Source organism: Oncorhynchus mykiss, chromosome 25, assembly GCF_057628025.1.
Source record: "Oncorhynchus mykiss isolate SJ-2025 chromosome 25, ASM5762802v1, whole genome shotgun sequence".
NCBI classification, from domain to species: Eukaryota; Metazoa; Chordata; class Actinopteri; order Salmoniformes; family Salmonidae; genus Oncorhynchus; species Oncorhynchus mykiss.
The window spans coordinates 43262672-43286089 of NC_143046.1; the positions used below are offsets into that span (position 1 = coordinate 43262672).

Here is a 23418-nt window from a genome sequence, read left to right on the forward strand (position 1 = left end):
CAAGATTCTTCAATGTAGCCACCCTTCGCCTTGATGACAGCTTTGCACACGCTTGGCATTATCTCAACCAGCTTCAGGAGGTAGTCACTTGGAATGCATTTCAATTAACAGGTGTGCCTTGTTAAAAGTTTTAATGCGTTTGAGCCAATCAGTTGTATTGTGACAAGGTAGGGGTGTTATACAGAAGATAGCCCTATTTGGTAAAAGACCATGTCCATATTATGGCAAGAACATTTCAAATAAGCAAAGAGAAACAGCAGTCCATCATTACTTCAAGACACTCATTTATGAACAAATGTACACATGCAGCTCTCGTTTTGATCTCAAAACAAGTACATCTACTCATGCTGCAAACACAGACCAATTCAAAGTGAAGGCACAAATCTTTATACGGCAATGACTATTTGCATATAGGCCTAAAGCAGCTCTGATTGTTCAAGGACCGTGTAACACATCACAGTAAAATAGAAGGATATATTGATATATTGCAAAATTACATAGTAAAATTGTAGTGTACTGGGAAAGATGGGTTAGTCTGGACATCTGAGGGTAGGAATTAAGATTAGAGTGTACTGTATATGTTAGTGAAAATAGCTGTAAGTAGCAATCAACAGCCCTAGATTAACACTGAGGTATGTGTTAAACTATGTGCTAAACTAAAGGAACGATCTACCATACACAGGGCTATTGCAACAAACTTAGAGGCTATGGCCGAGGACATGAACACTTATAAGATGTCCTGCTATGATTCTTCACAGAACCATCAACACGCAAAAGGACAATATACGGAGAAAGTGGAATGCTATTACACCGGCACCGACGTTCGGCGCATGTGGCAGGGGCAACAGTCTATTAAGGATTACAAAGGTGGACCTAGCCGTGATCTATCCAATGACGTGTCTGTACCATGCACGAGGGTCCCCGCCATCCCAGAGGACAGGGTGATCTCGCTCTCCGAGGTCGACGTGAGTAAGGTTTTTAATCTGGTCAACACATACTGATGGTATTCCAGGGTGCGTTCTCAGAGCCTGCACAGACCAGCTGGCAGGCATCTTCACAGTCATTTTTCAACCTCTCCTTGTCCCAGTCTTTAATCCCCACATGTCTCAAGCTGACCACCATCATTCCTGTTCCCAATAACTCTAAGGCTACCTGCAACAATGACTACCACCCTGTAGCACTAATATTTGTAATCCTGAAATGCTTTGAAAGCATGGAACATCACCTCACTCAAATGTGCATACCGCCCCAACAGATCTACAGACTATGCAATCTCAATTGCACTCAACACTGCCCTCTACCATGTGAAAATTATGTTTGTTGACTACAGCTAGACTACAGTTGTGTCATCAAAGTTCGTCACCGAGCGTGGTACCCTGAGACTGAACATCTCCCTCTGCAACTGGATCCTGGACTTTCTGATGGGCCGACCCCAGGTGGTGAGAGTAGGCAACACCTCCACCATGCGGACTCTCAACACAGGGGCCTCTCAGGGGTGTGTTGACATTGACAGAGCCACAGTGGAGAAGAGCTTCAAGTTCCTCTGTGTCCACATCACTGAAGACTTTACATGGTCCTCTCACACCAGAACAGTCATGAAAAAGGCACGGCAACAACTCTTCTCCCTCAGGAGGCTGAAAAAATGTGGCTTGGCCCCCAGCTGGTTGTATCACCATCTGGTATGGCAACTGGCCCCACGCATCATTGGTGGCGAGTTCCCAGCCATTCAGGACGTACATGCCAGGTGGTGTCTGAGAAAGGCCTGAAAAATTGCCAGATTCCATCCCCCCGAGAAATGGACAGTTCTCCACGCTCCCATCCGGCAGGCAGTACCGGTGCATCAAGGCTCAGACAAACAGAACCCTAAACAGCGTATTCCCCTGGACTGCTATAAGACTGCTATATGGCTAACATCTACTGCTCTCCCTCTCCCACAGACTATCCACACTGACTCTATGCCCATCCACGTCCATACCCACTCAGACACAACATACGCTGCAGTTAAAATGATTTTTGATTAGATGTATTATTCCATTAAGCTGCTGTCCATTGATTATTGATTGCCGTTACCATTAGTATTTATCCTGCTAAAGATCATTATAATTTAATATATACTGTTTACATGTATATATTACCATTGCGATATTACCAAGTATTTATATATTCCTAATACCAGTAACTGTTTAGCCCTGTTTATATTTACAGTATATCCTACTACCAGTCACATATGCTACTGATTTCAAACACCTTCCTACTGTCAATGTCTCACTAGTTATAGTTATAAAAGGTCAAGCACGAGAGGAGAGAACGAAATTGTAACATTGTTTAGGCCTATTAAAGAATTGAAGTTATATGTTATCGCCGACCCGTAGGCATACTCACTGCCAATGAATGAATTGTGTTGGATAAACGAATGCAAAAATGATAATAGTTAATAATACAACTACAAATAATAATAATCCTACAATATTATGCTGAGATATTGTGAAAATGTATTATGTATTAGCCATTGATATGAAAACTATTGAGCAGTATTGATAGTGATATTGAGGAAATGTAAAGTTTAATTGACCAAATAACTGTTTAGATACATGTTTGGATATCATCGCTACAGCCCAGGCTCATAAACCTTTCAGGCCCTCATTCTCGAGACAGCTTAAGCTGGAGTGACGTACACCCAGAGCTCTGCAAAACTCAGTTGTGTGAGTTACAGTACTTAATGACAAGCTATAGGCTCTCTGCCTAGTTTGAAGGTAATTTGCCTTAGAAGCCGCCGTCGGTATATTGGAAATTTAGTGCGTATTTTTGTTAGTTTGAAAGTTCATATGCCAGTGTTTATCAACATACAGTGCATTTGGAAAGTATTGAGACCCCTTGACTTTTTCCACATTTTGTTATGTTACAGCCTTATTCTCAAATCCCCCATAATTACAAAGCAAATGCATAAAAATAAAAAATAAACTTTATTACATAATTACTCAGACCCTTTGCTATGAGAATCGAAATTGAGCTCAGGTGCATCCTGTTTCCATCTATCATCCTTGAGATGTTTCTACAACTTCATTAATGTCCACCTGCGGTAAATTCAATTGATTGGACATGATTTGTAAAGGCACACACTTTTCTATAAAAGGTCCCACAGTTGACAATGCATGTCAGAGCAAAAACCAAGCCATGAGGTCGAATGAATTGTACGTAGAGCTCCAAGACAGCATTGTGTCGAGGCACAGATCTGGGGAAGGGTACCAAAAATGTTTTGCAGCATTGAAGGTCCCCAAGAATACAGTGGCCTCTGTCATTTTTAAATGGTTTGAGTTTGGAACCACCAAAGCATCTTTCTAGAGCTGGCCACCCAGCCAAATTGAGCAATCGGGGGAGAAGGGCCTTGGTCAGGGAGGTGACCAAGAATGCAATGTATGTCTGGAGGAAACCTGGTACCATCCTTACGGTGAAGCGTGGTGGTGGCAGCATCATGTTGTGGGAATGTTTTTCAGCGGCAGGGACTGGTAGACTAGTCAGGTTTGAGGGAAAGAGGAACGGAGCAAAGTACAGAGAGATCCTTGATGAAAACCTGCTCCAGAGCACTCAGGACATCAGACTGGGTCGAAGGTTCACCTTCTTGGCACACAGCTAAGACAATGCAGGAGTGGCTTCGCAACAAGTCTCTGAATGTCTTTGAGTGGCCCAGCCAGAGCCCGGACTTGAGGACACAACCGAACATCTCTGGAGAGACATGAAAATAGCTGTGCAGCAACACTCCCCATCCAACGTGGCAGAGCTTGAGAGGATCTGCAGAGAAGAATGGGAGAAACCACCAAAATACAGGTGTGCCAAGCTTGTAGTGTCATACCCAAGAAGACTCAACGCTTTAATCGCTGACAAAGGTGCTTCAACAAAGTACTAAGTAAAGGGTCTGAAAATGTCATATTTCAGTTTTAGTTTTTCTTTGCAAAAATGTCCAAAAAAATGTATTTGTCATTATGGAGTTTTGTGTGTAGATTGATAAGGAAACAAATTAATTTAATCCATTTTAGAATAAGTCTGTAACGTAAGAAAATGTTAAAGAAGTTAATGGGTCTGAATACTCTCCGAATGCACTGAAGTGTACATATTTTGGATCTAGCTTTATTAATCGACCCTGCAATCTAAATACCACTATTTTGTCTTTGTGTGGGGCACAAAAAAATAAACAAACCAAAATCAAAGGTTTGCAAGGGTTCCCATATTTTGGTGTTAGTTTGTGGTTTACATATATTTTCCTTTCACATCAACATAAGTACTAGCTCTCAAAGTTCATTAAAACACTAGACAGAAAGCCTTACCACCAAGAGGGCCATCTCTTGATTACATAAATGTGATGGTGCAAAATAATTAGGTGCGCCTAGAAGACCCCAGCCAAAATTGAGACTCTTGTTGAATTCTCCCGAAGAAAATTGAGACGCCTTTCAAATCGGCACACACGCAGAACAAAACGGCCCCTTTGTATACCGTGGCTCCGACCGTGGCCCGCCGTAACGTACAGTGGCCCCGATGGCGGGCTTCTGTACATACAGAATGACAATAACCACCTCTTGCTGTATTTGCGCTTGATAATTGGCTAGTAATGTGTGTTGCGAAGTCCTTCGGAAGTCCATTACGGGTTGTGTTGTGTGCTGCAGACTGTGATGACACTCTGAGAGACGCACTGTTATGGCACTCAGTGTGGGCCAGCACAAGTGGTGTCTCATTGCAGCCTGTGTTATTAGACCCTCGACAAGACGGAGTGACGCGAGTTGCAAGGGCGGGGCGGCTCTAGAGAGACAGTCAGGGGCCCCCACTTGACGGGAGGTGTTTGTTGTAAAAAAAATTATGCAGGCGATAAAGAAATACAAGCAAACGACAGTGAGTGCAGCTCGGTGCAAAGTGCTGTAATGGTGACCATGGGTGAGATGATGGAGAGTAGGGCCAATGAGAATAGGAAAGAGTGTGAGGGCTGTTGTGGTGATGGCCTGATAAAATACTGTAGTGCCTGTGGGCCGCTCTCCACCTCATAGCCCCATTCAGGGCAATATGAAGTGGCCTACTCCAGCCCTGCTGTAACTAATTCACATCAGGTCCTGACGCTGTGGATCTGCTCTGCAAAATATAGTGTACAGTATCATGTGCATGCTTACAACAGAAGTTATATTCGAAGTGAGCCAATGTACAGCTGAACACTGCAAATGTCCATTGTGCTAAAGGAAGCACCATGGAAATCATGGAACAGCATAGGGCGGAACATTACATGCTGCTGTGATGTAGGATTTGAGGCTGAGTTTCCACAGGCAGCCCAATTCTGATATTGTGGCACAAATTGGTCTTTTGACCAAACAGATAATAATTAGTCCGAAGATCATTATTGGGCTGCCTGTGAAAACGCATCCTTAGATGAAGACACTGATCAATCCCTGAATTAATGGACACATGCTGTCATTTAGGTAAAATACCATTAGCATACCATATGGAACAATGCCATTTGAAAATGAATCACTTGCGTATTTAACTTACACTGGTTGATTCATATGACAGGAGAAAATGTTAATTGGACACAACACTCCTACTCTTTGGAAGCTAGAGGTTACTCATGCCATGTAAGAGTGGTGGCTTTAAAGTTCGATGGCCATTGGCAAGGCAGCCTGCTGTGAATGCAGTTCACCTGCGGATGAAGGATGAATGAGCTGCAACTGTGAACTCCTATATGCATAGCCTATTGAACCCAACCATGAGAAGGGAATTAGAGTTGAGTGCAATGAGGTGCAGTGTCTTCGGAAAGTTAAGACCCCTTGACTTTTTTCACATTTTGTTATGTTACAGCCTTATTTTAAAATTGATTACACAGTTGTTTCCCCCTCATCAATCTACACACAATACCCCATAATGATAAAAACTGTTTTTTAGAAATGTTTGCTAATTTCTTAAAAATAAACTGAAATATCACATTTACATAACATTACTCAGTACTTTGTTGAAGCACCTTTGGCAGAGATAAGAGCGTTGAGTCTTCTTGGGTATGGCGTTACAAGCTTGGCACACTTGTATTTGGGGAGTTTCTTCTCTTTTTCATTGCAGATCCTCTCAAGCTCTGCCAGGTTGCATGGGGAGCTTTGCTGTACAGCTATTTTCAGGTCTTTCCAGAGATGTTCGAAGGAGCTTGCTCTGGAGCAAGGAGCTTGCTCTAGAGCAAGGAGCATGATGCTGCTACCACCACGCTTCACCGTAGGGATGGTGCCAGGTTTTCACCAGACGTGACACCAAAGAATCTTGTTTCTAATGGTCTGAGAGTCTTTAGGTGTCATGGCTGTCATGTGCCTTTTACTGAGGAGTGGCTTCCGTCTGGAGTGTTGCAGAGATGTTTGTCCTTCTGGAAGGTTCTCCCATCTCCACAGAGAAACTCTAGAGCTCTGACCAAGGCCCTTCTCCCCCGATTGCTCAGCTTGGCTGGGCGGCCAGCTCTAGGAAGAGTCTTGGTGGTTCAAAACGTATTCCATTTAAGAATGATGGAGGCCACTGTATTCTTGGGGACCTTCAATGCTGCAGACATTTTTTGGTACTCTTCCCCAGATATGCGCCTCGACACAATCCTGTCTCGGAGCTCTACAGACAATGCCTTTGACCTCTTGGCACTGTCAACTGTGGGACCTTATATAGACAGGTGGGGTGTCTTTCAAAATCATGTCCAATTAATTACATTTACCACAGGTGGACTCCAATCAAGATGTAGAAACATCAAGAATGCTCAATGGAAACAGGATGCACCGGAGCTCAATTCCGTGTCTTATAGCAAAGGATCTGAATACTTATGTCAATAAGGTATTTCTGTATTTTGTTTTTAATAAATATGCAAAAATGTCCCAAAAACGTTTTTCACTTTGTCATTTTGTGGTATTGTGTGTAGATTGGTGAGATTTTTTTATAATCCATTTTAGAATAAGGTTGCAATGTAACAAAATTTGAAAAAAGTCAAGGGGTCTGAATACTTTCCCGAAGGCACTGTATATAAACCCTGGATTGCTGATGCAATGTATTGGCCATTGAGAGATGTTGAAGCCACTGGTCATCCATATTTGCACTCCCCAGTAGGAGCGGTCCTCCATAAGTATGAATGGAATTCTACAGCATTTTAATTAAATGTTTCAAGGACAAAATTACATGTACTTAAGTATTGTTTTGTTGCCAGGACAGTAACATTAGTAAATTGAAAAGGATGGAAAATGGAAAATGTTTTAATATATTGTTTCATTTTTTATTTGTATGTTTAGACCGCATAATATAATTTAAAATGTATGCATTAAGGTATCTGTAATAGAATACATGTGTCAAAAATGAATGTAGACAATATAAATGCATTTCTATAGCTTGCAAAATATGTTTAATAATGGAAGAGTACCAAGATGGCTGTGGTGGCTTCAATACAGCGCCCCCTGTCAGTCACCCAGGGTTAATACATATTATTGGTAGAGTGGCATATATGAGTTCATGAAGCACCCTCCCAAAATGGATTAATTCCAAGATAGACTGGGAGGATGTTCCCATTAAGTGTAGGAAAGTGTTGTTAAGCGGCTCCAGTACAGTAGTTCACTAAAAGTGAGGGTATAAGGTTGTGGAGGTTGGGGACTTCTCCACAGCATCCACACTGCTGCTGCAAACTGCCGGACTTTACAGTAAATGTGCTGCTGTTCCCCAGTGGTAAGGTTTTCTAACCATAGGAGATAAAACATTACGGTGTCGCTGCTTGAACATTTTAAAATCCTAACTTTATTGATGTTGGCTGCTTTTACTATTCGGAGCTGGTGTTTTTTTCCCCTGCTGTTTTAAGAGACATCTCCTGTGCATGAATTTAAAAAGCAAGAGGCGGACACAAACACTCACTCTCCATCCTAAGCTCTCTGTTTCGTTCTACCTCTCTCTCCACTCCCTACAATCTCTATACAATCTCCTTCAGTTCTTCTGCTCGTTCTCCAACATTTAATTACAGTGAGGTTGTACCTGCCTGCTATTCAACCAGTTGAAAGATAAGGCCTTCACCTACAGTTGAAGTAGGAAGTTTACATACATTTAGGTTGGAGTCATTAAAACTCGTTTTTCAACCACTCCACAAATGTCTTGTTAACAAACTGTAGTTTTGGCAAGTCGGTTAGGACATATACTTTTCCCATGACACAATTAGTTTTTCCAACAATTGTTTACATACAGATTATTTCAATTATAATTCACTGTATCACAATTCCAGTGGGTCAGACGTTTACATACACTAAGTTGACTGTGCCTTTAAACAGCTCGTAAAATTCCAGAAAATAATGTCAGAAGCTTCTGATAGGCTAATTGACATCATTTGAGTCAATTGAAGGTGTACCTGTGGATGTATTTCAATGCCTACCTTCAATTTCAGTGCCTCTTTGCTTGACATCATGGGAAAAAACAAAAGAAATCAGCCAAGATGTCAGAAAGAAAATTGTTGACCTCCACAAGTCTGGTTCATCATTGGGAGCAATACCCAAACGCCTGAAGGTACCACATTCATCTGTACAAACAATAGTACGCAAGTAAAAACACCATGGGACCACGTAGCCATCATACCATTCAGGAACGAGACGTGTTCTGTGGGCATAACTTAAAAAGTGTGTGTGAGCAAGGAGGCCTACAAACCTGACTCAGTTACACCAGCTCTGTCGGGGGGGGGGCTTGAGGAAGGCTACCCAAAACATTTGTTGTTCTTTTTTATTTCACCTTTATTTAACCAGGTAGGCTAGTTGAGAACAAGTTCTCATTTACAACTGCGACCTGGCCAAGAATAGAGCAAAGCAGTTCGAAACATACAACAAGACAGTTACATGGAATAAACAAACATACAGTCAATAACACAGTAGAAAAAAAATATATATATACAGTTTGTGCAAATGAGGAAAGATAAGGGGGGGTAAAGGCAATAAATAGGCCATGGTGGTGAAGTAATTACAATATATCAATTAAACACTGGGGTAATGGATGTGCAGAAGATAAATGTGCAAGTAGAGATACTGGGGTGCAAAGGAGCAAGATAAATAAGTAAAAACAGCATGCGGATGAGGTAGTTGGGATGGGCTATATTACAGAAGGGCTATGTACAGGTGTAGTGATATGTGAGCTGCTCTGACAGCTGGTGCTTAAAGCTAGTGAGGGAGATATGAGTCTCCAGCTTCAGTTATTTTTGCAGTTCTTTCCAGTCATTGGTAGGATAGAACTGGAAGGAAAGGCGGCCAAAGCAGGAATTGGCTTTGGGGGTGAAAAGTGAGAAATACCTGCTGGTACGGTTGGGTGCTGCTATGGTGACCAGTGAGCTGAGAAAAGGCAGGGCTTTACTTAGTAGAGACTTGTAGATGACCTGGAGCCAGTGGGTTTGGTGACGAGTATGAAGCGAGGGCCAGCCAACAAGAGCGTACAGGTCGCAATCGTGGGTAGTATATGGGGCTTTGGTGACAAAACAGATGGCACTGTGATAGACTGCATCCAATTTGTTGAGTAGAGTGTTGGAGGCTATTTTGTAAATGACATCGCCGAAGTCGAGGATCGGTAGGATGGTCAGTTTTACGAGGGTATGTATTGGCAGCATGAGTAAAGGATGCTTTGTTGCGAAATAGGAAGCCGATTCTAGATTTCATTTTGGATTGGAGATGCTTAATGTGAGTCTGGAAGGAGAGTTTACAGTCTAACTAGACACCTAGATATGTGTAGTTGTCCACATATTCTAAGTCAGAACTGTCCAGAGTAGTGATACTGGCCGGCGGGCAGGTGCGGGCAGCGATCGGTTGAAGAGCATGCAACTTGGAGTTTAAAGACCTTAGAAAGGCAGGGTAGGATATATATAGGTCTGTAGCAGTTTGGGTCTAGAATGTCTCCCCCTTTGAAGAGAGGGATGATCGCGGCAGCTTTCCAATCTTTGGGAATCTCAGACGATACGAAAGAGAGGTTGAACAGGCTAGTAATAGGGGTTGCAACAATTTCGGCAGATCAATTTAGAAAGAGAGGGTCCAGATTGTCTAGCCCGGCTGATTTGTAGGGGTCCAGATTTTGCAGCTCTTTCAGAATATCAGCTATCTGGATTTGGGTGAAGGAGAAATGGGGGAGGCTTGGCGAGTTGCTGCGGGGGGTGCCGGGCAGTTGACCGGGGTAGGGGTAGCCAGGTGGAAAGCATGGCCAGCCGTAGAAAAATGATTATTGAAATTCTCAGTTATAGTGGATTTATCAGGGGTGACAGTGTTTCCTAGCCTCAGTGTAGTGGGTAGCTGGGAGGAGGTGCTTTTATTCTCCATGGACTTTACAGTGTCCCAGAACTTTGAATTTGTGCTACAGGATGCAAATTTCTGTTTTAAAAAGCTAGCCTTAGCTTTCCTAACTGCCTGTGTATATTGGTTCCTAACTTCCCTGAAAAGTTGCACATCACGGGGGCTATTCGATGCTAATGCAGTACGCCACGGGATGTTTTTGTGCTGGTCAAGGGCAGTCAGGTCTGGAGTGAACCAAGGGCTATATCTGTTCTTGGATCAACATTTTTTGAATGGAGCATGCTTATTTAAGATGGTGAGGAAGGCACGTTTAGAGAATAACCAGGCATCCTCTACTGACGGGATGAGGTCAATATCATGCCATAATACCCGGGCGAGGTTGATTAGAAAAGCCTGCTCGCTGAAGTGTTTTAGGGAGCGTTTGACAGTGATGAGGTGTGGTCGTTTGACCGCAGACCCATTATGGATGCAGGCAATGAGGCAGTGATCGCTGAGATCTAGGTTGAAAACAGCAGAGGTGTATTTGGAGTGCATGTTGTTTAGGATGATATCTATGAGGGTGCCCGTGTTTATGGATTTGTGGTTGTACCTGGTAGGTTCATTGATAATTTGTGTGACATTGAGGGCATCAAGCTTAGATTGTAGGATGGCCGGGGTGTTAAAAGCATGTCCCAGTTTAGGTCACCTAGCAGCGCGAGCTCTGGAGATAGATGGGGGGCAATCAATTCACAAATGGTGTCCAGGGAACAGCTGGGGGCAGAGGGTGGTCTGTAGCAAGCGGCAACGGTGAGAGACTTTTTAAAAGTAGAAGCTCTAATTGTTTCGGTACAGACCTAGATAATAAGACAGATCTCTGCAGGCTATCTCTGCAGTAGATTGCAACTCCACCCCCTTTGGCAGTTCTATCTTGGCGGGAAATGTTATAGTTAAGGATGGACATTTCAGGGTTTTTGGTGGTCTTCCTAAGCCAGGATGCAGACATGGCTAAGACATCCAGGTTGGTAGTGTGCTAAAGCAGTGAATAAAACAAACTTAGGGAGGAGGCTTCTAATGTTAACATGCATGAAACCAAGGCTTTTACGGTTACAGAAGTCAACAAATGAGAGCACCTGTGGAATAGGAGAGGAGCTAGGCACTGCAGGCCCTGGATTAACCTCTACATCACCAGAGGAACAGAGGAGGAGTAGGATAAGGGTACGGCTAAAGGCTATAAGAACTGGTCGTCTAGTACATTACGAACTGAGAGTAAAAGGAGCAGGTTTCTGGGTGCGATAGAATGGATTCAAGGCATAATGTACAGACAAAGGTATGTAGGATGTGAGTACATTGGAGGTAAACCTAGGCATTGAGTGATGATGAGAGAGATATTGTCTCTAGAGACATTTAAACCAGGTGATGTCATCGCATATGTGGGAGGTGGAACTAAATGGTTGGTTGAGCAGGGCTCGAGGCTCTACAGTGAAATAAAACAATAATCACTAACCAGAACAGTAATGGACAAGGCATACTGACATTAGGGAGAGGCATGCGTAGCCGAGTGATCATAAGGGTACAGTGAATGGTTGGGCTGGCTGGAGACATGGAGATTCTGACAGCTAACAGGCCAGGGCTAGCAAGCTATCAGAAGTGAAAAGGATCTATTCAGTTTGACCCAAGTTAAACAATTTAAAGGCAATGCTACCAAATACTAATTGAGTGTATGTAAACTTCTGACCCACTGGGAATGTGAAATAAATAATTATCTCTACTATTATTCTAACATTTCACATTCTTAAAATAAAGTGGTCATCCTAACTGACCTAAGACAGGGAATTTTTACAAGGATTAAATGTCAGGAATTGTGAAAAACTGGGTTTAAATGTATTTGGCTAAGGTGTATGTAAACTCCCGACTTCAACTGTATAAACATCAAGTTACCAATAAATGTGTTTTCATATGTAGCTACAGCCAAAGTATTGTTATGGGGCTTAAAAATAGAATCCATAGCTGTGAAACTACAACGTCCATTTGCAATATTACAACAAAGATGTTACTTCAAAAAACATGTTTCCCTTTGGACATCACTGCACATCACGACACATGTGATAAAACAGTAGAGTGTGTACAATAATTTCCCATGATGCAAGATCCTCCTCTGCCCCATTTCAAATAACAAATGCACCTGGGGCGACCAGTGGCGCTGTTTGAATGATGGCAAACTTTTCAGTCCTTCGTTTCTCCAATTTCTTTTTAAAGCCTGTAAATGTGTGTATTCATATAGCTACAGTACACTAGTGGTTATGGGGCGGTTATAGGAAAGGGGGGCATGACGACAATATTCTAGGTCCCTCCTTCTGCTGTTTCTTTTTAAAGCTCAGGCCACAGTAGTGCTTGGCACCTCCATGGCTCCATCTGCTCCGAACAGAGAAGACAGATGACTCTGGTACCACTTAATAGACACAAGAGACACAGATTGCTTTTCCTCAGGTGGCTCTGAATGCCTTTGAGTGCTATCTAGCCATTTCATTTGCATCTCCAAACCCTAGCGCCTGCGGAGGCAAGGTTAATGCAGACGCACATTCAGTCGTTGCCGTGCCGGGACAGAGACGGATGTGCCAAAGTGGTGCACTCATGAATGCACACACACAATGTGCACACACACAGACACACAAACACATAGGAATACACAAATAAAGACAAATACACAGACAATGACACACACACACACACACACACACAGTGATGATAATGAGATGCAATTGGCTCACTTGTTGTCTCTCTAACTGTATCCACAAAGGAGTTCCCATCCCGGGCAGCTGTATAATGTTATAAATAATATGACCCATCACCAGGCCTGCATGGGTCTAGGCACGGCTGTGGAATTTGCATATGAGGTGTAGAAGTGGTGACATAAACCTGCGTCTTCAACACATTTCGGATGCTGCTGTAATCAATCTTTACCATTTCCATTGCGTGGTTTCCTGTTACATTGCAATCCTTGCTATCACTCGTATTCTGAGGCAAATTGTAAAAAAGTTACAAAATAGTTGCAGAAACTGGTTGATGCTGTTGCTGGATAATTTACTGAATCTTGTTTTTTTGTTTTTTTAAATATATGTTTTCTAAAAGTGAAATGACCATAAAATTTGAAAAACTTAATGTCTCTTATAAGATGTGCATCCTTGCTATACAACTATAATGCGATTCAGTGTGATTTCAACAGCAATCTGCAGTCAAAGGGAGATTTTTTTTTTCCTTTTGTCTGTTAATGCTGGTTGCAACTCCGAGATTCCTTAGGGCAATGGATAAATTAACTCAGAGGAGGATAAAGCCCAAATGAAGAGAATGATCCCCATTGATATTGTATTCAAATTTGTCGGAATGTTACAAAACACATTGTCTTTATTCAATGCTAAGAGTGTGTGTGAATGCAAGGACACTCGAGCAGCAGAAATTGTTTGCGCGAGGATCTCTTTGAATGGGTGCCGAGTGCAGAGCAGCGTGCCCTGTGGCTGAACGCTTGCATGAATAGACCGAGGGTAGTGTTGAATAGAGCGCACTCTCTCGATTTGTACCTACAGCAACATCTGAAAGGCCTGTTTTCTGTGCACGATGCTTATATTCAGAACTGTATACAGTGATTTAACAAACACAAATCCAACACGTTCATGATTTACACATCATAAGACGGGACTCGATGTCTCTGTGGAAAATCAGTACATGTCTATAATGGTACAATACTAAAGAGTGGATTTGTTTTATTCATTTCCGGACTCAATGTACACATAATGGAAGAGAGTAGATGATGATAGTCAGGATCAATTAGACAGAGCTTATTGTGTGTGTGTGTGTGTGTGTGTGTGTGTGTGCGCGTACAAGCGTGCGCGTGTTGGGGAGGTGTTACTGTACCTTGGACCAGTTGACCCTCTTCATGACGGCCTCAGGCTTGTAGGTCTTCTTGGCCTCCAGTCCATAAGGCAGCTTGATGACAGGCATGGCCATCATAGGAGGCGGAGGGATGCCCGGCGCCCCGGGGATGGGCGGAGGAGGTGGGGGTCCACATCCAGGGGGAGGGGGTGGCCCTCCTCCTGGAGGTGGCGGGGGTGGGGGTGGAGGGGGCATGCTGGCCATGCCAGGAGGAGGCGGAGGTGGGGGAGGAGGGGGAGGGCAGCCGCCTGGTGGGGGCGGAGGCGGGGGAGGGGGTGGAGGTGCCAACCCCCCCGGCAGAGGTGAAGGTGGGACTCCTGTCCCAGCCGCCGTTGGTCCGGCCGTGATCTGAAAAGACGGGAAAGCAATGTTAGAGACGGGACACAACATTCCCGTCATCCCAGCACTCATAGCCCGGGGACCTGGAGGCCAGAGCTTTTACCACCATTACATGGATTACACTAGTCCGGCTAATGCACCTGGGTGATGGGTGAGGATGGAGGTAGGAGTATTTAGGGGGGAAAGGGATGGGCATTATCGTACTCACTTCAATTACAGATGATTGCCTTGATCCTGTGTGCATGTGTGTTTGTGCTTCTTTGCACTTGCGCACGTGTGTGTGTATATTTGTGAAGAGAGTTGATAAAAGCATGTTTGAGGACTATCGTCCAAGTGCTATCGTCCCTTGCAATGAGCACTATCAGCCAGCCAGAGGCCAGCACCTCACACTGGAGAAAGTGGGTCGCTCAGCTCCCTAAGACTACCAGACACATTAAATACAGTGGGGCAAAAAAGTATTTAGTCAGCCAACAATTGTGCAAGTTCTCCCACTTAAAAAGATGAGGGGCCTGTAATTTTCATCATAGGTACACTTCAACTATGACAAACAAAATGAGAAAAAAAAATCCAGAAAATCACATTGTAGGATTTTTTATGAATTTATTTTCAAATTATGGTCGAAAATAAGTATTTGGTCACCTACAAACAAGCAAGATTTCTGGCTCTCACAGACCTGTAACTTCTCCTTATTAATGCCTGTTTGAACTTGTTATCAGTATAAAATACACCTATCCACAACCTCAAACAGTCACACTCCAAACTCCACTATGGCCAAGACCAAAGAGCTGTAAAAGGACACCAGAAACAAAATTGTAGACCTGCACCAGGCTGGGAAGACTGCATCTGCAAAAGGTAAGCAGCTTGGTTTTTAAGAAATCAACTGTGGGAGCAATTATTAGGAAATGGAAGACATACAAGACCACTGATAATCTCCCTCGATCTGGGGCTCCACGCAAGATCTCAACCCGTGGGGTCAAAACGATCACAAGAACGGTGAGCAAAAATCCCAGAACCACACGGGGGGACCTAGTGAATGACCTGCAGAGAGCTGGGACCAAAGTAACAAAGCCTACCATCAGTAACACACTACGCAGCCAGGGACTCAAATCATGCAGTGCCAGAAGTGTCCCCTTGCTTAAGCCAGTACATGTCCAGGCCCGTCTGAAGTTTGTTAGAGAGCATTTGGATGATCCAGAAGAAGATTGGGAGAATGTCATATGGTCAGATGAAACCAAAATATAACTTTTTGGTAAAAACTCAACTCGTCGTGTTTGGAGGACAAAGAATGCTGAGTTGCATCAAAAGAACACCATACCTACTGTGAAGCATGGGGGTGGAAACATCATGCTTTGGGGCTGTTTTTCTGCAAAGGGACCAGGACGACTGATCCGTGTAAAGGAAAGAATGAATGGGGCCATGTATCGTGATATTTTGAGTGAAAACCTCCTTCCATCTGCAAGGGCATTGAAGATGAAACGTGGCTGGGTCTTTCAGCATGACAATGATCCCAAACACACCGCCCGGGCAACGAAGGAGTGGCTTTGTAAGAAGCATTTCAAGGTCCTGGAGTGGCCTAGCCAGTCTCCAGATCTCAACCCCATAGAAAATCTTTGGAGGTAGTTGAAAGTCTGTGTTGTCCCAGCAACAGCCCCAAAACATCACTGCTCTAGAGGAGATCTACATGGAGGAATGGGCCAAAATACCAGCAACAGTGTGTGAAAACCTTGTGAAGACTTACAGAAAACGTTTGACCTCTGTTATATACCCTGTGTTGGCAATGACAAAGTTTTGAGATAAACTTTCGTTATTGACCAAATACTTATTTTCCACCATAATTTGCAAATAAATGCATTAAAAATCATACAATGTGATTTTCTGGATTTTTTTCCCTCATTTTGTCTGTCATAGTTGAAGTGTACCCTATGATGAAAATTACAGGCCTCTCTCATCTTTTTAAGTGGGAGAACTTGCACAATTGGTGGCTGACTAAATACTTTTTTGCCCCACTGTATGTAGATACATAAACAAGAACCTAATGAGCTGTAGGTAAATGTTGCAGGGAGGTATGTCACCTTTCCCATTAGAAGTCTGTAAAGCTCTAATACATGCTGAGTACGCTGGTGGCGACATGCGTGTGGATGGTGCACAGTGAGTGTGCAATATCTGTACAGTACAGAGTGTGAGAGTGTGAGAGTTTCAGTGTGTGTGTGATGTGTGTTTAAAGCACCCCATAGCCCACAGAGGATGCCCTTACATGGGCAGGATACAGACAATAAAGGGCAGATGTGTGAAAAGGCTGTACTTTGGCTGACACATGTTCTACAGGGGACGCTGCCAGTAATTAGTAGTGGGCCGCAAAAAGCCATTATAAACTGGGCGGTTCGAACCCTGAATGCTGATTGGCTGAAAGCAATGGTATACGGTCTGACAAAACATTTATGTTTACTGTCTAATTACGGTTGTAAACAGTTTAGCAATAAGGCACCTCAGGGGTTTGTGGTATATGGCCAATATAACACGGCTAAGGGCTGTATCCAGTGGCCATCGAGGCTGTATCCTCGTGCCTAAGAACAGCCCTTAGCCATGGTACAGTATATTGGCCATATACCGCATGCCTTATTTATTAAATACCCCCTTCAGAGGTCACCCTTAGAGTATATACAGTGCATTCGGAAAGAATTCAGACCACTTGACTTTTGTTACATTACAGCCTTATTCTAAAGTGGATAATTACATTTCAATTTGATTGTCAATCTACACACAATACCCCACAATGACACATTTTTAGAAATGTATAAAAATATCCCATTAACATAAGTATTCAGACTCTTTACTCAGTACTTTGTTGAAGAACCTTTGGCAGTGTTACAGCCTCAAGTATTCTTGGGTATGACGCTATAAGCTTGACTCTTTAGGGCATTATGACTCTTTATGTCATTAAGACTTAATGAATGCTACATTTCACCACTCAATAAGTGAAGTGTTACACAAAGCAGAAAAGGAAAAAGGAATGCCCATATTTATGGTGACCTCTGTGATTACTGTGTACTTAAGGAAAGATTATCAACCCTATTCGCACTCATTTCTTCACATGAGAGGAGCTCCGTGTCTGAGTTCATGTTTTTAATTGAATCAGACGCCGTTATATCTGCATTTTGCTAATAGATTAAGTGTATTAAGAGAAATATAGCCACCTGAAATGGAGTTGTTAATGAAGATGCTAATGCTATGCTAACGGCATCTATTGCAGTGGGGTTCTGCGGCTAGACAATGTATTGTATCGAATCCTCACATACTTGAGCACTCCGTTCCCTATTGACGCGTGTGTGTACACAGTGTATATGCAGCCGACATCTAACCATTGGGGGAGAACCCAGGGGATTGTCTGGCCACGGTTTAACTCCTAGATAAGAAACGCTGCCTCTGCCATCTTGAAGTCGACAAGATGGGTCTCACAAAGGAAGGCTATTAGGCGGTAGACAGGGGCAAAATTAAACCCATTACTGATAAGACAGAGACCAGCCAGCCCCTTGACAAGTCTGCCCGATCATAGTGCTTTACAGCATAAACATAATCATTGATAAAGGCGGTGGGGAGGGGGGCAATTAGACAGCCTATAGCGTAGATAGGATTTGACCTTTGGGATTTATTAGAAGACAACGGTCTTTCTTTCCAAAAGTTTGCCCCACAGCTTTTCCACAACGTCATTTCCAAAAACCAATTTTGCTACCCCCCCCACTCCGTCGATTATGTGGGTAATGTGGGACCAGTCTCATTTTTAAAGGCATTACAATTACAAAGTGTTTGATTACACAATGCCAGCAGTGGGTAGTTTATTAGGTAGGAAATTAAAAAGGTGTAGAGTGGTGAGGAGCGTTTGAAGCAGGCTGCCCCAACACCCATCGACACCCATATAGGTCTGTCAATCTCTGAGCCCGTCGTGGCCCATTTTCTCTTTTAAGATTAATACGAAAGAATGAAAGCAAATTAGCTGCTAAATGAGAGCACCGTCTTTTCTGCATTCAGGAGCCCTCTGAGCCTCCTAGCTCTGGCTGCTCCCGCTCACTTGTTTTCCCTCTCTCTCTCGTCCCGCCGTGCTCTGGGCCCTCCAGCTTCATCTACGGAATGCTAATCAACCCAGCGTTTGACAGCGCCTGAGGGATCCGCCGCCATCATCTCTCCGCTCTCCTCCGCCTTCTCCCACAGGTAAATCACTGGTGTACCATTCCTTTCCTACACCATAAAATCATATCATCAAGCATCTTCCAGAACCTTCTACCTAGCAACATAGCTTTGTTTGGGTTTTATTGGTTTCACTGAATAAAAATATAAAAGCAACATGCAACAAATTCAAAGTTACAGTTCATATAAGGAAACCAGTAAATTTAAATAAAATCATTAGGCTCTAATATATGGATTTCACATGACTGGGAATACAGATATGCATATGTTGGTCACAGATACTTAAAAAAAGGTAGGGCGTGGATCAGAAAACCAGTCAGTGTCTGGTGTGACCACCATTTGCCTCATGCAGTGCAACACATCTCCTTTGCATAGAGTTGATCAGGCTGTTGATTGTGCACTGTGGAATGTTATCCCACTCCTCTTCAATGGCTGTGTGAAGTTGCTGGATATTGTCGGGAACTTGAACACACGTCTATCCAGAGCACCCAAAACATGCTCAATGGTTGACGTCTGGTGGGTATGCAGGCCATGGAAGAACTGGGACATTTTTTAGCTTCCAGGAATTGTGTACAGATTGTGACATGGGTACATTATCATGCTAAAACATGAGATGATGGTGGCGGATCAATGGCATGACAATGGGCCTCAGGATCTCGTCACGGTATCTCTGTGCATTCAAATTGTGATTGATAAATTGCAATTAGGTTAGTTTTCCGTAGCTTATGCATGCCCATACCATAACCCCAATGCCACCATGGGGCACTCTGCTCACAACATTGACATCAGTAAACCGCTTGTCCACAATACCCTATACACGCTGTCTGCCATCTGCCCGGTAGTGTTGAAACCTGGGGTTCATCTGTTAAAACCTGTTAAGGATATGGCAGACATATGCCCCCTTTGGAGAGATTGGGTACCCCTAGTAAACTGGAAAAAAAATCTGTCAAAAATGTCTAATATATGCAAATAAAAATTATTATTGGATAGAAAACACTCTAAAGATTCTAAAACCGTTGGAATTATGTCTGTAAGTATAGCAGAACTCACAGGGCAGGCATTCTTCCAAACTAGTTTTTGTGGCCATGAAAGTTGGAGCAACTTTGACGTCATGGCCCCCACCCTTCCCAACCAGTTATGATTCTGGGGACACTTTCTATCTCTTCCGCTAGATGTCCTCTTTCATTAGAGCTTTGAATCGTTCAAATCAAAAGAATTGACCCTATGGGAGTGAAATTAGTGCGTGCCACGAGAGAATAGGCTGTGCGTATGGGCGCGAATTGGTCCCAGCCATTCCTTTGTTCCAGCACTCAAGAGAAGGGCAGACGATGGCCGATTGAATTGAAGTTTGTTTTGCGTGTCTAAAACATCATAAAGCTTGCTTCTGCACTTAGTTTGACCTGTTTAGTCGACATATAATGTGTAATTTTGAAGTTTTGATGCGCAACTTTTCCGGACCAGAGGACGTTTTGGGTGCATTTCAGCTGATGTTATTAGCAGTAGCTAATACAAAGACGCAAGACTTGAAACCAAACGATGTATTGGGTAAGTATGAAGCCTTCCAGAACATTCTGAACGAAGACCATCGAAGGTAAGGGAATATTTATGCTTAAATCTGTGTTTCTGTTGACTCCAACATTACGTGGAAATGTAGCTTGGAACTGAGCGCTGTCTCAGCATATGGAATAGTGTGCGATTTCTGTAACGTTAAAAATAAATCTAACACAGCGGTTGCATAAAGAAGCAGTGTATCTTTCTAACTATATGTAGAACATGTATATTTAGTCAAAGTTTATGATGTCTATTTACGTTATCTTGCCGCGCTACATAGATTTCCTGCGGGCATTTTTGAGTAATTTCTGAAGGTGAACTCACTGTAAATGGACATTTATGGATATAAATGGCATATTATTGAAAAAAAAAAATATGTACTGTGTAATATGTCATATTACTGTCATCTGATGAAGATTTTCAAAAGGTTAGTGAGCGATTTATTTTTTAATCCTGCGTTTGTTGATTGCATGTTTTGGCTATTGAAATGAGCTGTGTCTGGTGGTGGTTTTACATATATATGTGCTATGTTTTCGCCGTAAAACATTTTAGAAATCTGACTTGCTGGCTAGATGAACAAGGTGTTTATCTTTCATTTGAGCTATTGGACTTGTTAATGTGTGGAGGTTAAATATTTTTAAGAATATTTTTGCGTTCCATGCGCCACCGTTTCAGCTGAACGTGGGAGGGTTGATCCCCAATTGGGAACCAGTATCGTAGACAGGTTAAGAGCACCCTTCTCCAGCGTGCCAGTGGCCATCGAAGGTGAGCATTTGCCCATTGAAGTTAGTAACGACGCCAAACTGCAGTCAGGTCAAGACCCTGGTCAGGATGACTAGAATGCAGATAAGCTTCCCTGAAACGGTTACTGACAGATTGTGCAGAAATTATTCAGTTGTTCAAACACACAGTTTCATCAGCTGTCAGGGTGGCTAGTCTCCGACGATCCCGCAGGTGAACAAGCCGGATGTGGAGGTCCTGGGCTTGCATGGTTACACGTGGTCTGCGGTTGTGAGCCGGTTGGATGTACTACCAAATTCTCTAAAACAATGTTGGAGGTGGCTTATGGTAGAGAAATTAACATTCAATTATCCGGCAACAGCTCTGGTGGCCATTCCTGAAGTCAGCATGCCAATTGTGCACATCTGTGGCATTGTGTTATGTGACAAAACTGCATATTTTAGAGTTGCCTTTTATTGTCCCCAGCACAAGGGGCACTTGTGTAATGATCATGCTGGTTAATCAGATTATTGATATGCCACAACTGTCAGGTTGATGGATTATCTTGGCAAAGGAGAAATGCTCACAAACAGGGACGTAACCAAATGTGTACACAACATTTCCGACAATTAAGCTTTTTGTGAGTATAGGATCTTTTATTTCACCTCATGAAACATGGGACCAACACTTTGCATGTTGCATTTATATTTTGTTCAGCATAAGAGGCTGTTTATAGACCAATGGTGCTGTTTTTAGGCTGGGTCTTGGCAGCTCCAGCCTGGTCACTGATCATGGCTAGATGTGAGTCAGAGAGAGCTGAGGAGGGGTGAGCAATGCCTCCTAATTGCTTCCTGGCGGCTATCCGTCTTGCTAGGCTCATCTGGGGCTCCGACTATTGTAGGAGAGTGGAGTGATATGAAATCTAATCCGTTCATTGAGGAATCCAAAGCTTCTAGAACTCGACGGGGGGGACGAGGTCGGACGGGTGGGTAATTAACTTGGACTATTATGCAATTAAACCTTCCCCCAATTTTGGCACTAATGAGCAAAGCATATATTCAATTATAAAGTGTTTACTGGGGAGAATTACATCACAACATTCAAATGTCCACATTTGATTATATTTTATGGAACACCTCAGTTGAGAGGTTTCAAGTGCATCTCCCAGATTCATATAATACAATTTTTTGATGCAAGAAATTATGCAAGAAAATTAAACCTCAGCGCAATCTCCAAACTTCCTTCTCCAATTACAGACCAAGAGTGTGGCCCTATTATCATATTCTGTGTTTTCAAAGTAAGAATAATGTAGATCACTGCATAATTATCAAACATCAATCATATGTAAAGTTCAGAGCAAACATCATACTTGACTTGGAGGGTGAGTTGATTGAGTTTCTGGTTGAAGATTAGGTTTCTCAATGTCCAGGCAATACCGGTCAATCATGTTAATAACAGAAAGAAAAAGGGAAGGGAGGGACCCGGATGCAAAGGGATCACCCACCTGCACCTTGCTCACAGCTTCACTGATGAGTTTCTGAGCCTCTTTGAGCTTGTTTGTCTCGCTAGTTAACTGGACAGACGGCAAACACAGACACAAAGGACACACAGACACACGCACAGACACAGAGAGCAACAGAGGGACAGAGAGAGGGTGGTTAGCTAGACAGATAAAAGGAACAACAGTACTTTTGTTAACAGAGAACAGAGGCTAACATCAAACACAGAAAAAGCTCAAGCAGAGGGGTAAGTTATAGAGATATTCCCTGATACAGTTAAAACATGGTTATGATGAAATTAGTACTGTCTGTCTGTCTGTCTGTCTGTATGTCTGTCTGTCTGTACTACCTGTCAGATGGTATACCAAGTTCACATTTATTTAATATCCTCAAACAAGCAAATATTTTACAGCATTAAAATGTCACCATCCCATAAAGTTGTACTGGATATTAGATGAAAAAACCTAGTCATCTACAAAGCATAGATGAAACAGCCATTTATATGATAACACAGTGGTTGACAAGTATTTGTATCCTCAAAATCCATTCAATCCCTTTGGAACGCTATGTTGAAATATGTTCTAGCAAATCCCATTCACCACTTTTCCATCTCATTCAGTTAGGTTGGAGTCATTAAAACTAGTTTTTCAACCACTCCACAAAAGTATTGTTAAGAGACATATTATTTCACTTAATCACCATTCCAGTGGGTCAGAATAAAAATAAATCAGTCAAGACCTCAGATTCAAAAATGTTGGACCTCCACAAATCTGGTTCATCCTTTGGGAGCAATATCCAAATGTCTGAAGGTACCACGTTCATCTGTACAAACAATAGTACGCAAGAATAAACACCATGGGACCACGCAGCCATCATACCGCTCAGGAACGAGACGCGTTCTGTCTCCTAGAGATGAACGTATTTTGGTGCGAAAACTGCAA

At 42.9% G+C, this 23418-nt stretch overlaps 1 protein-coding gene across 26 annotated transcripts in view; it reads right to left on the reverse strand.

Moving 5' to 3' along the window:
* The window catches only part of LOC110505192 (protein diaphanous homolog 2), a 650263-nt gene that overhangs the window by 418636 nt on the left and 208209 nt on the right, over positions 1-23418 (reverse strand). For 14 of the 26 annotated variants that reach the window (XM_021584240.3, XM_090219959.1, XM_090219969.1 and 11 more), the window contains 2 exons: positions 22483-22551; positions 14169-14534 (listed from right to left, as the gene is read on the reverse strand). In XM_021584240.3, coding sequence (XP_021439915.3) covers positions 14169-14534; positions 22483-22551 — 435 coding nt within the window. The remainder of the gene's footprint in view (positions 1-14168; positions 14535-22482; positions 22552-23418) is intronic. The other 12 variants (XM_090219966.1, XM_090219963.1, XM_090219967.1 and 9 more) reach the window with 1 other exon arrangement.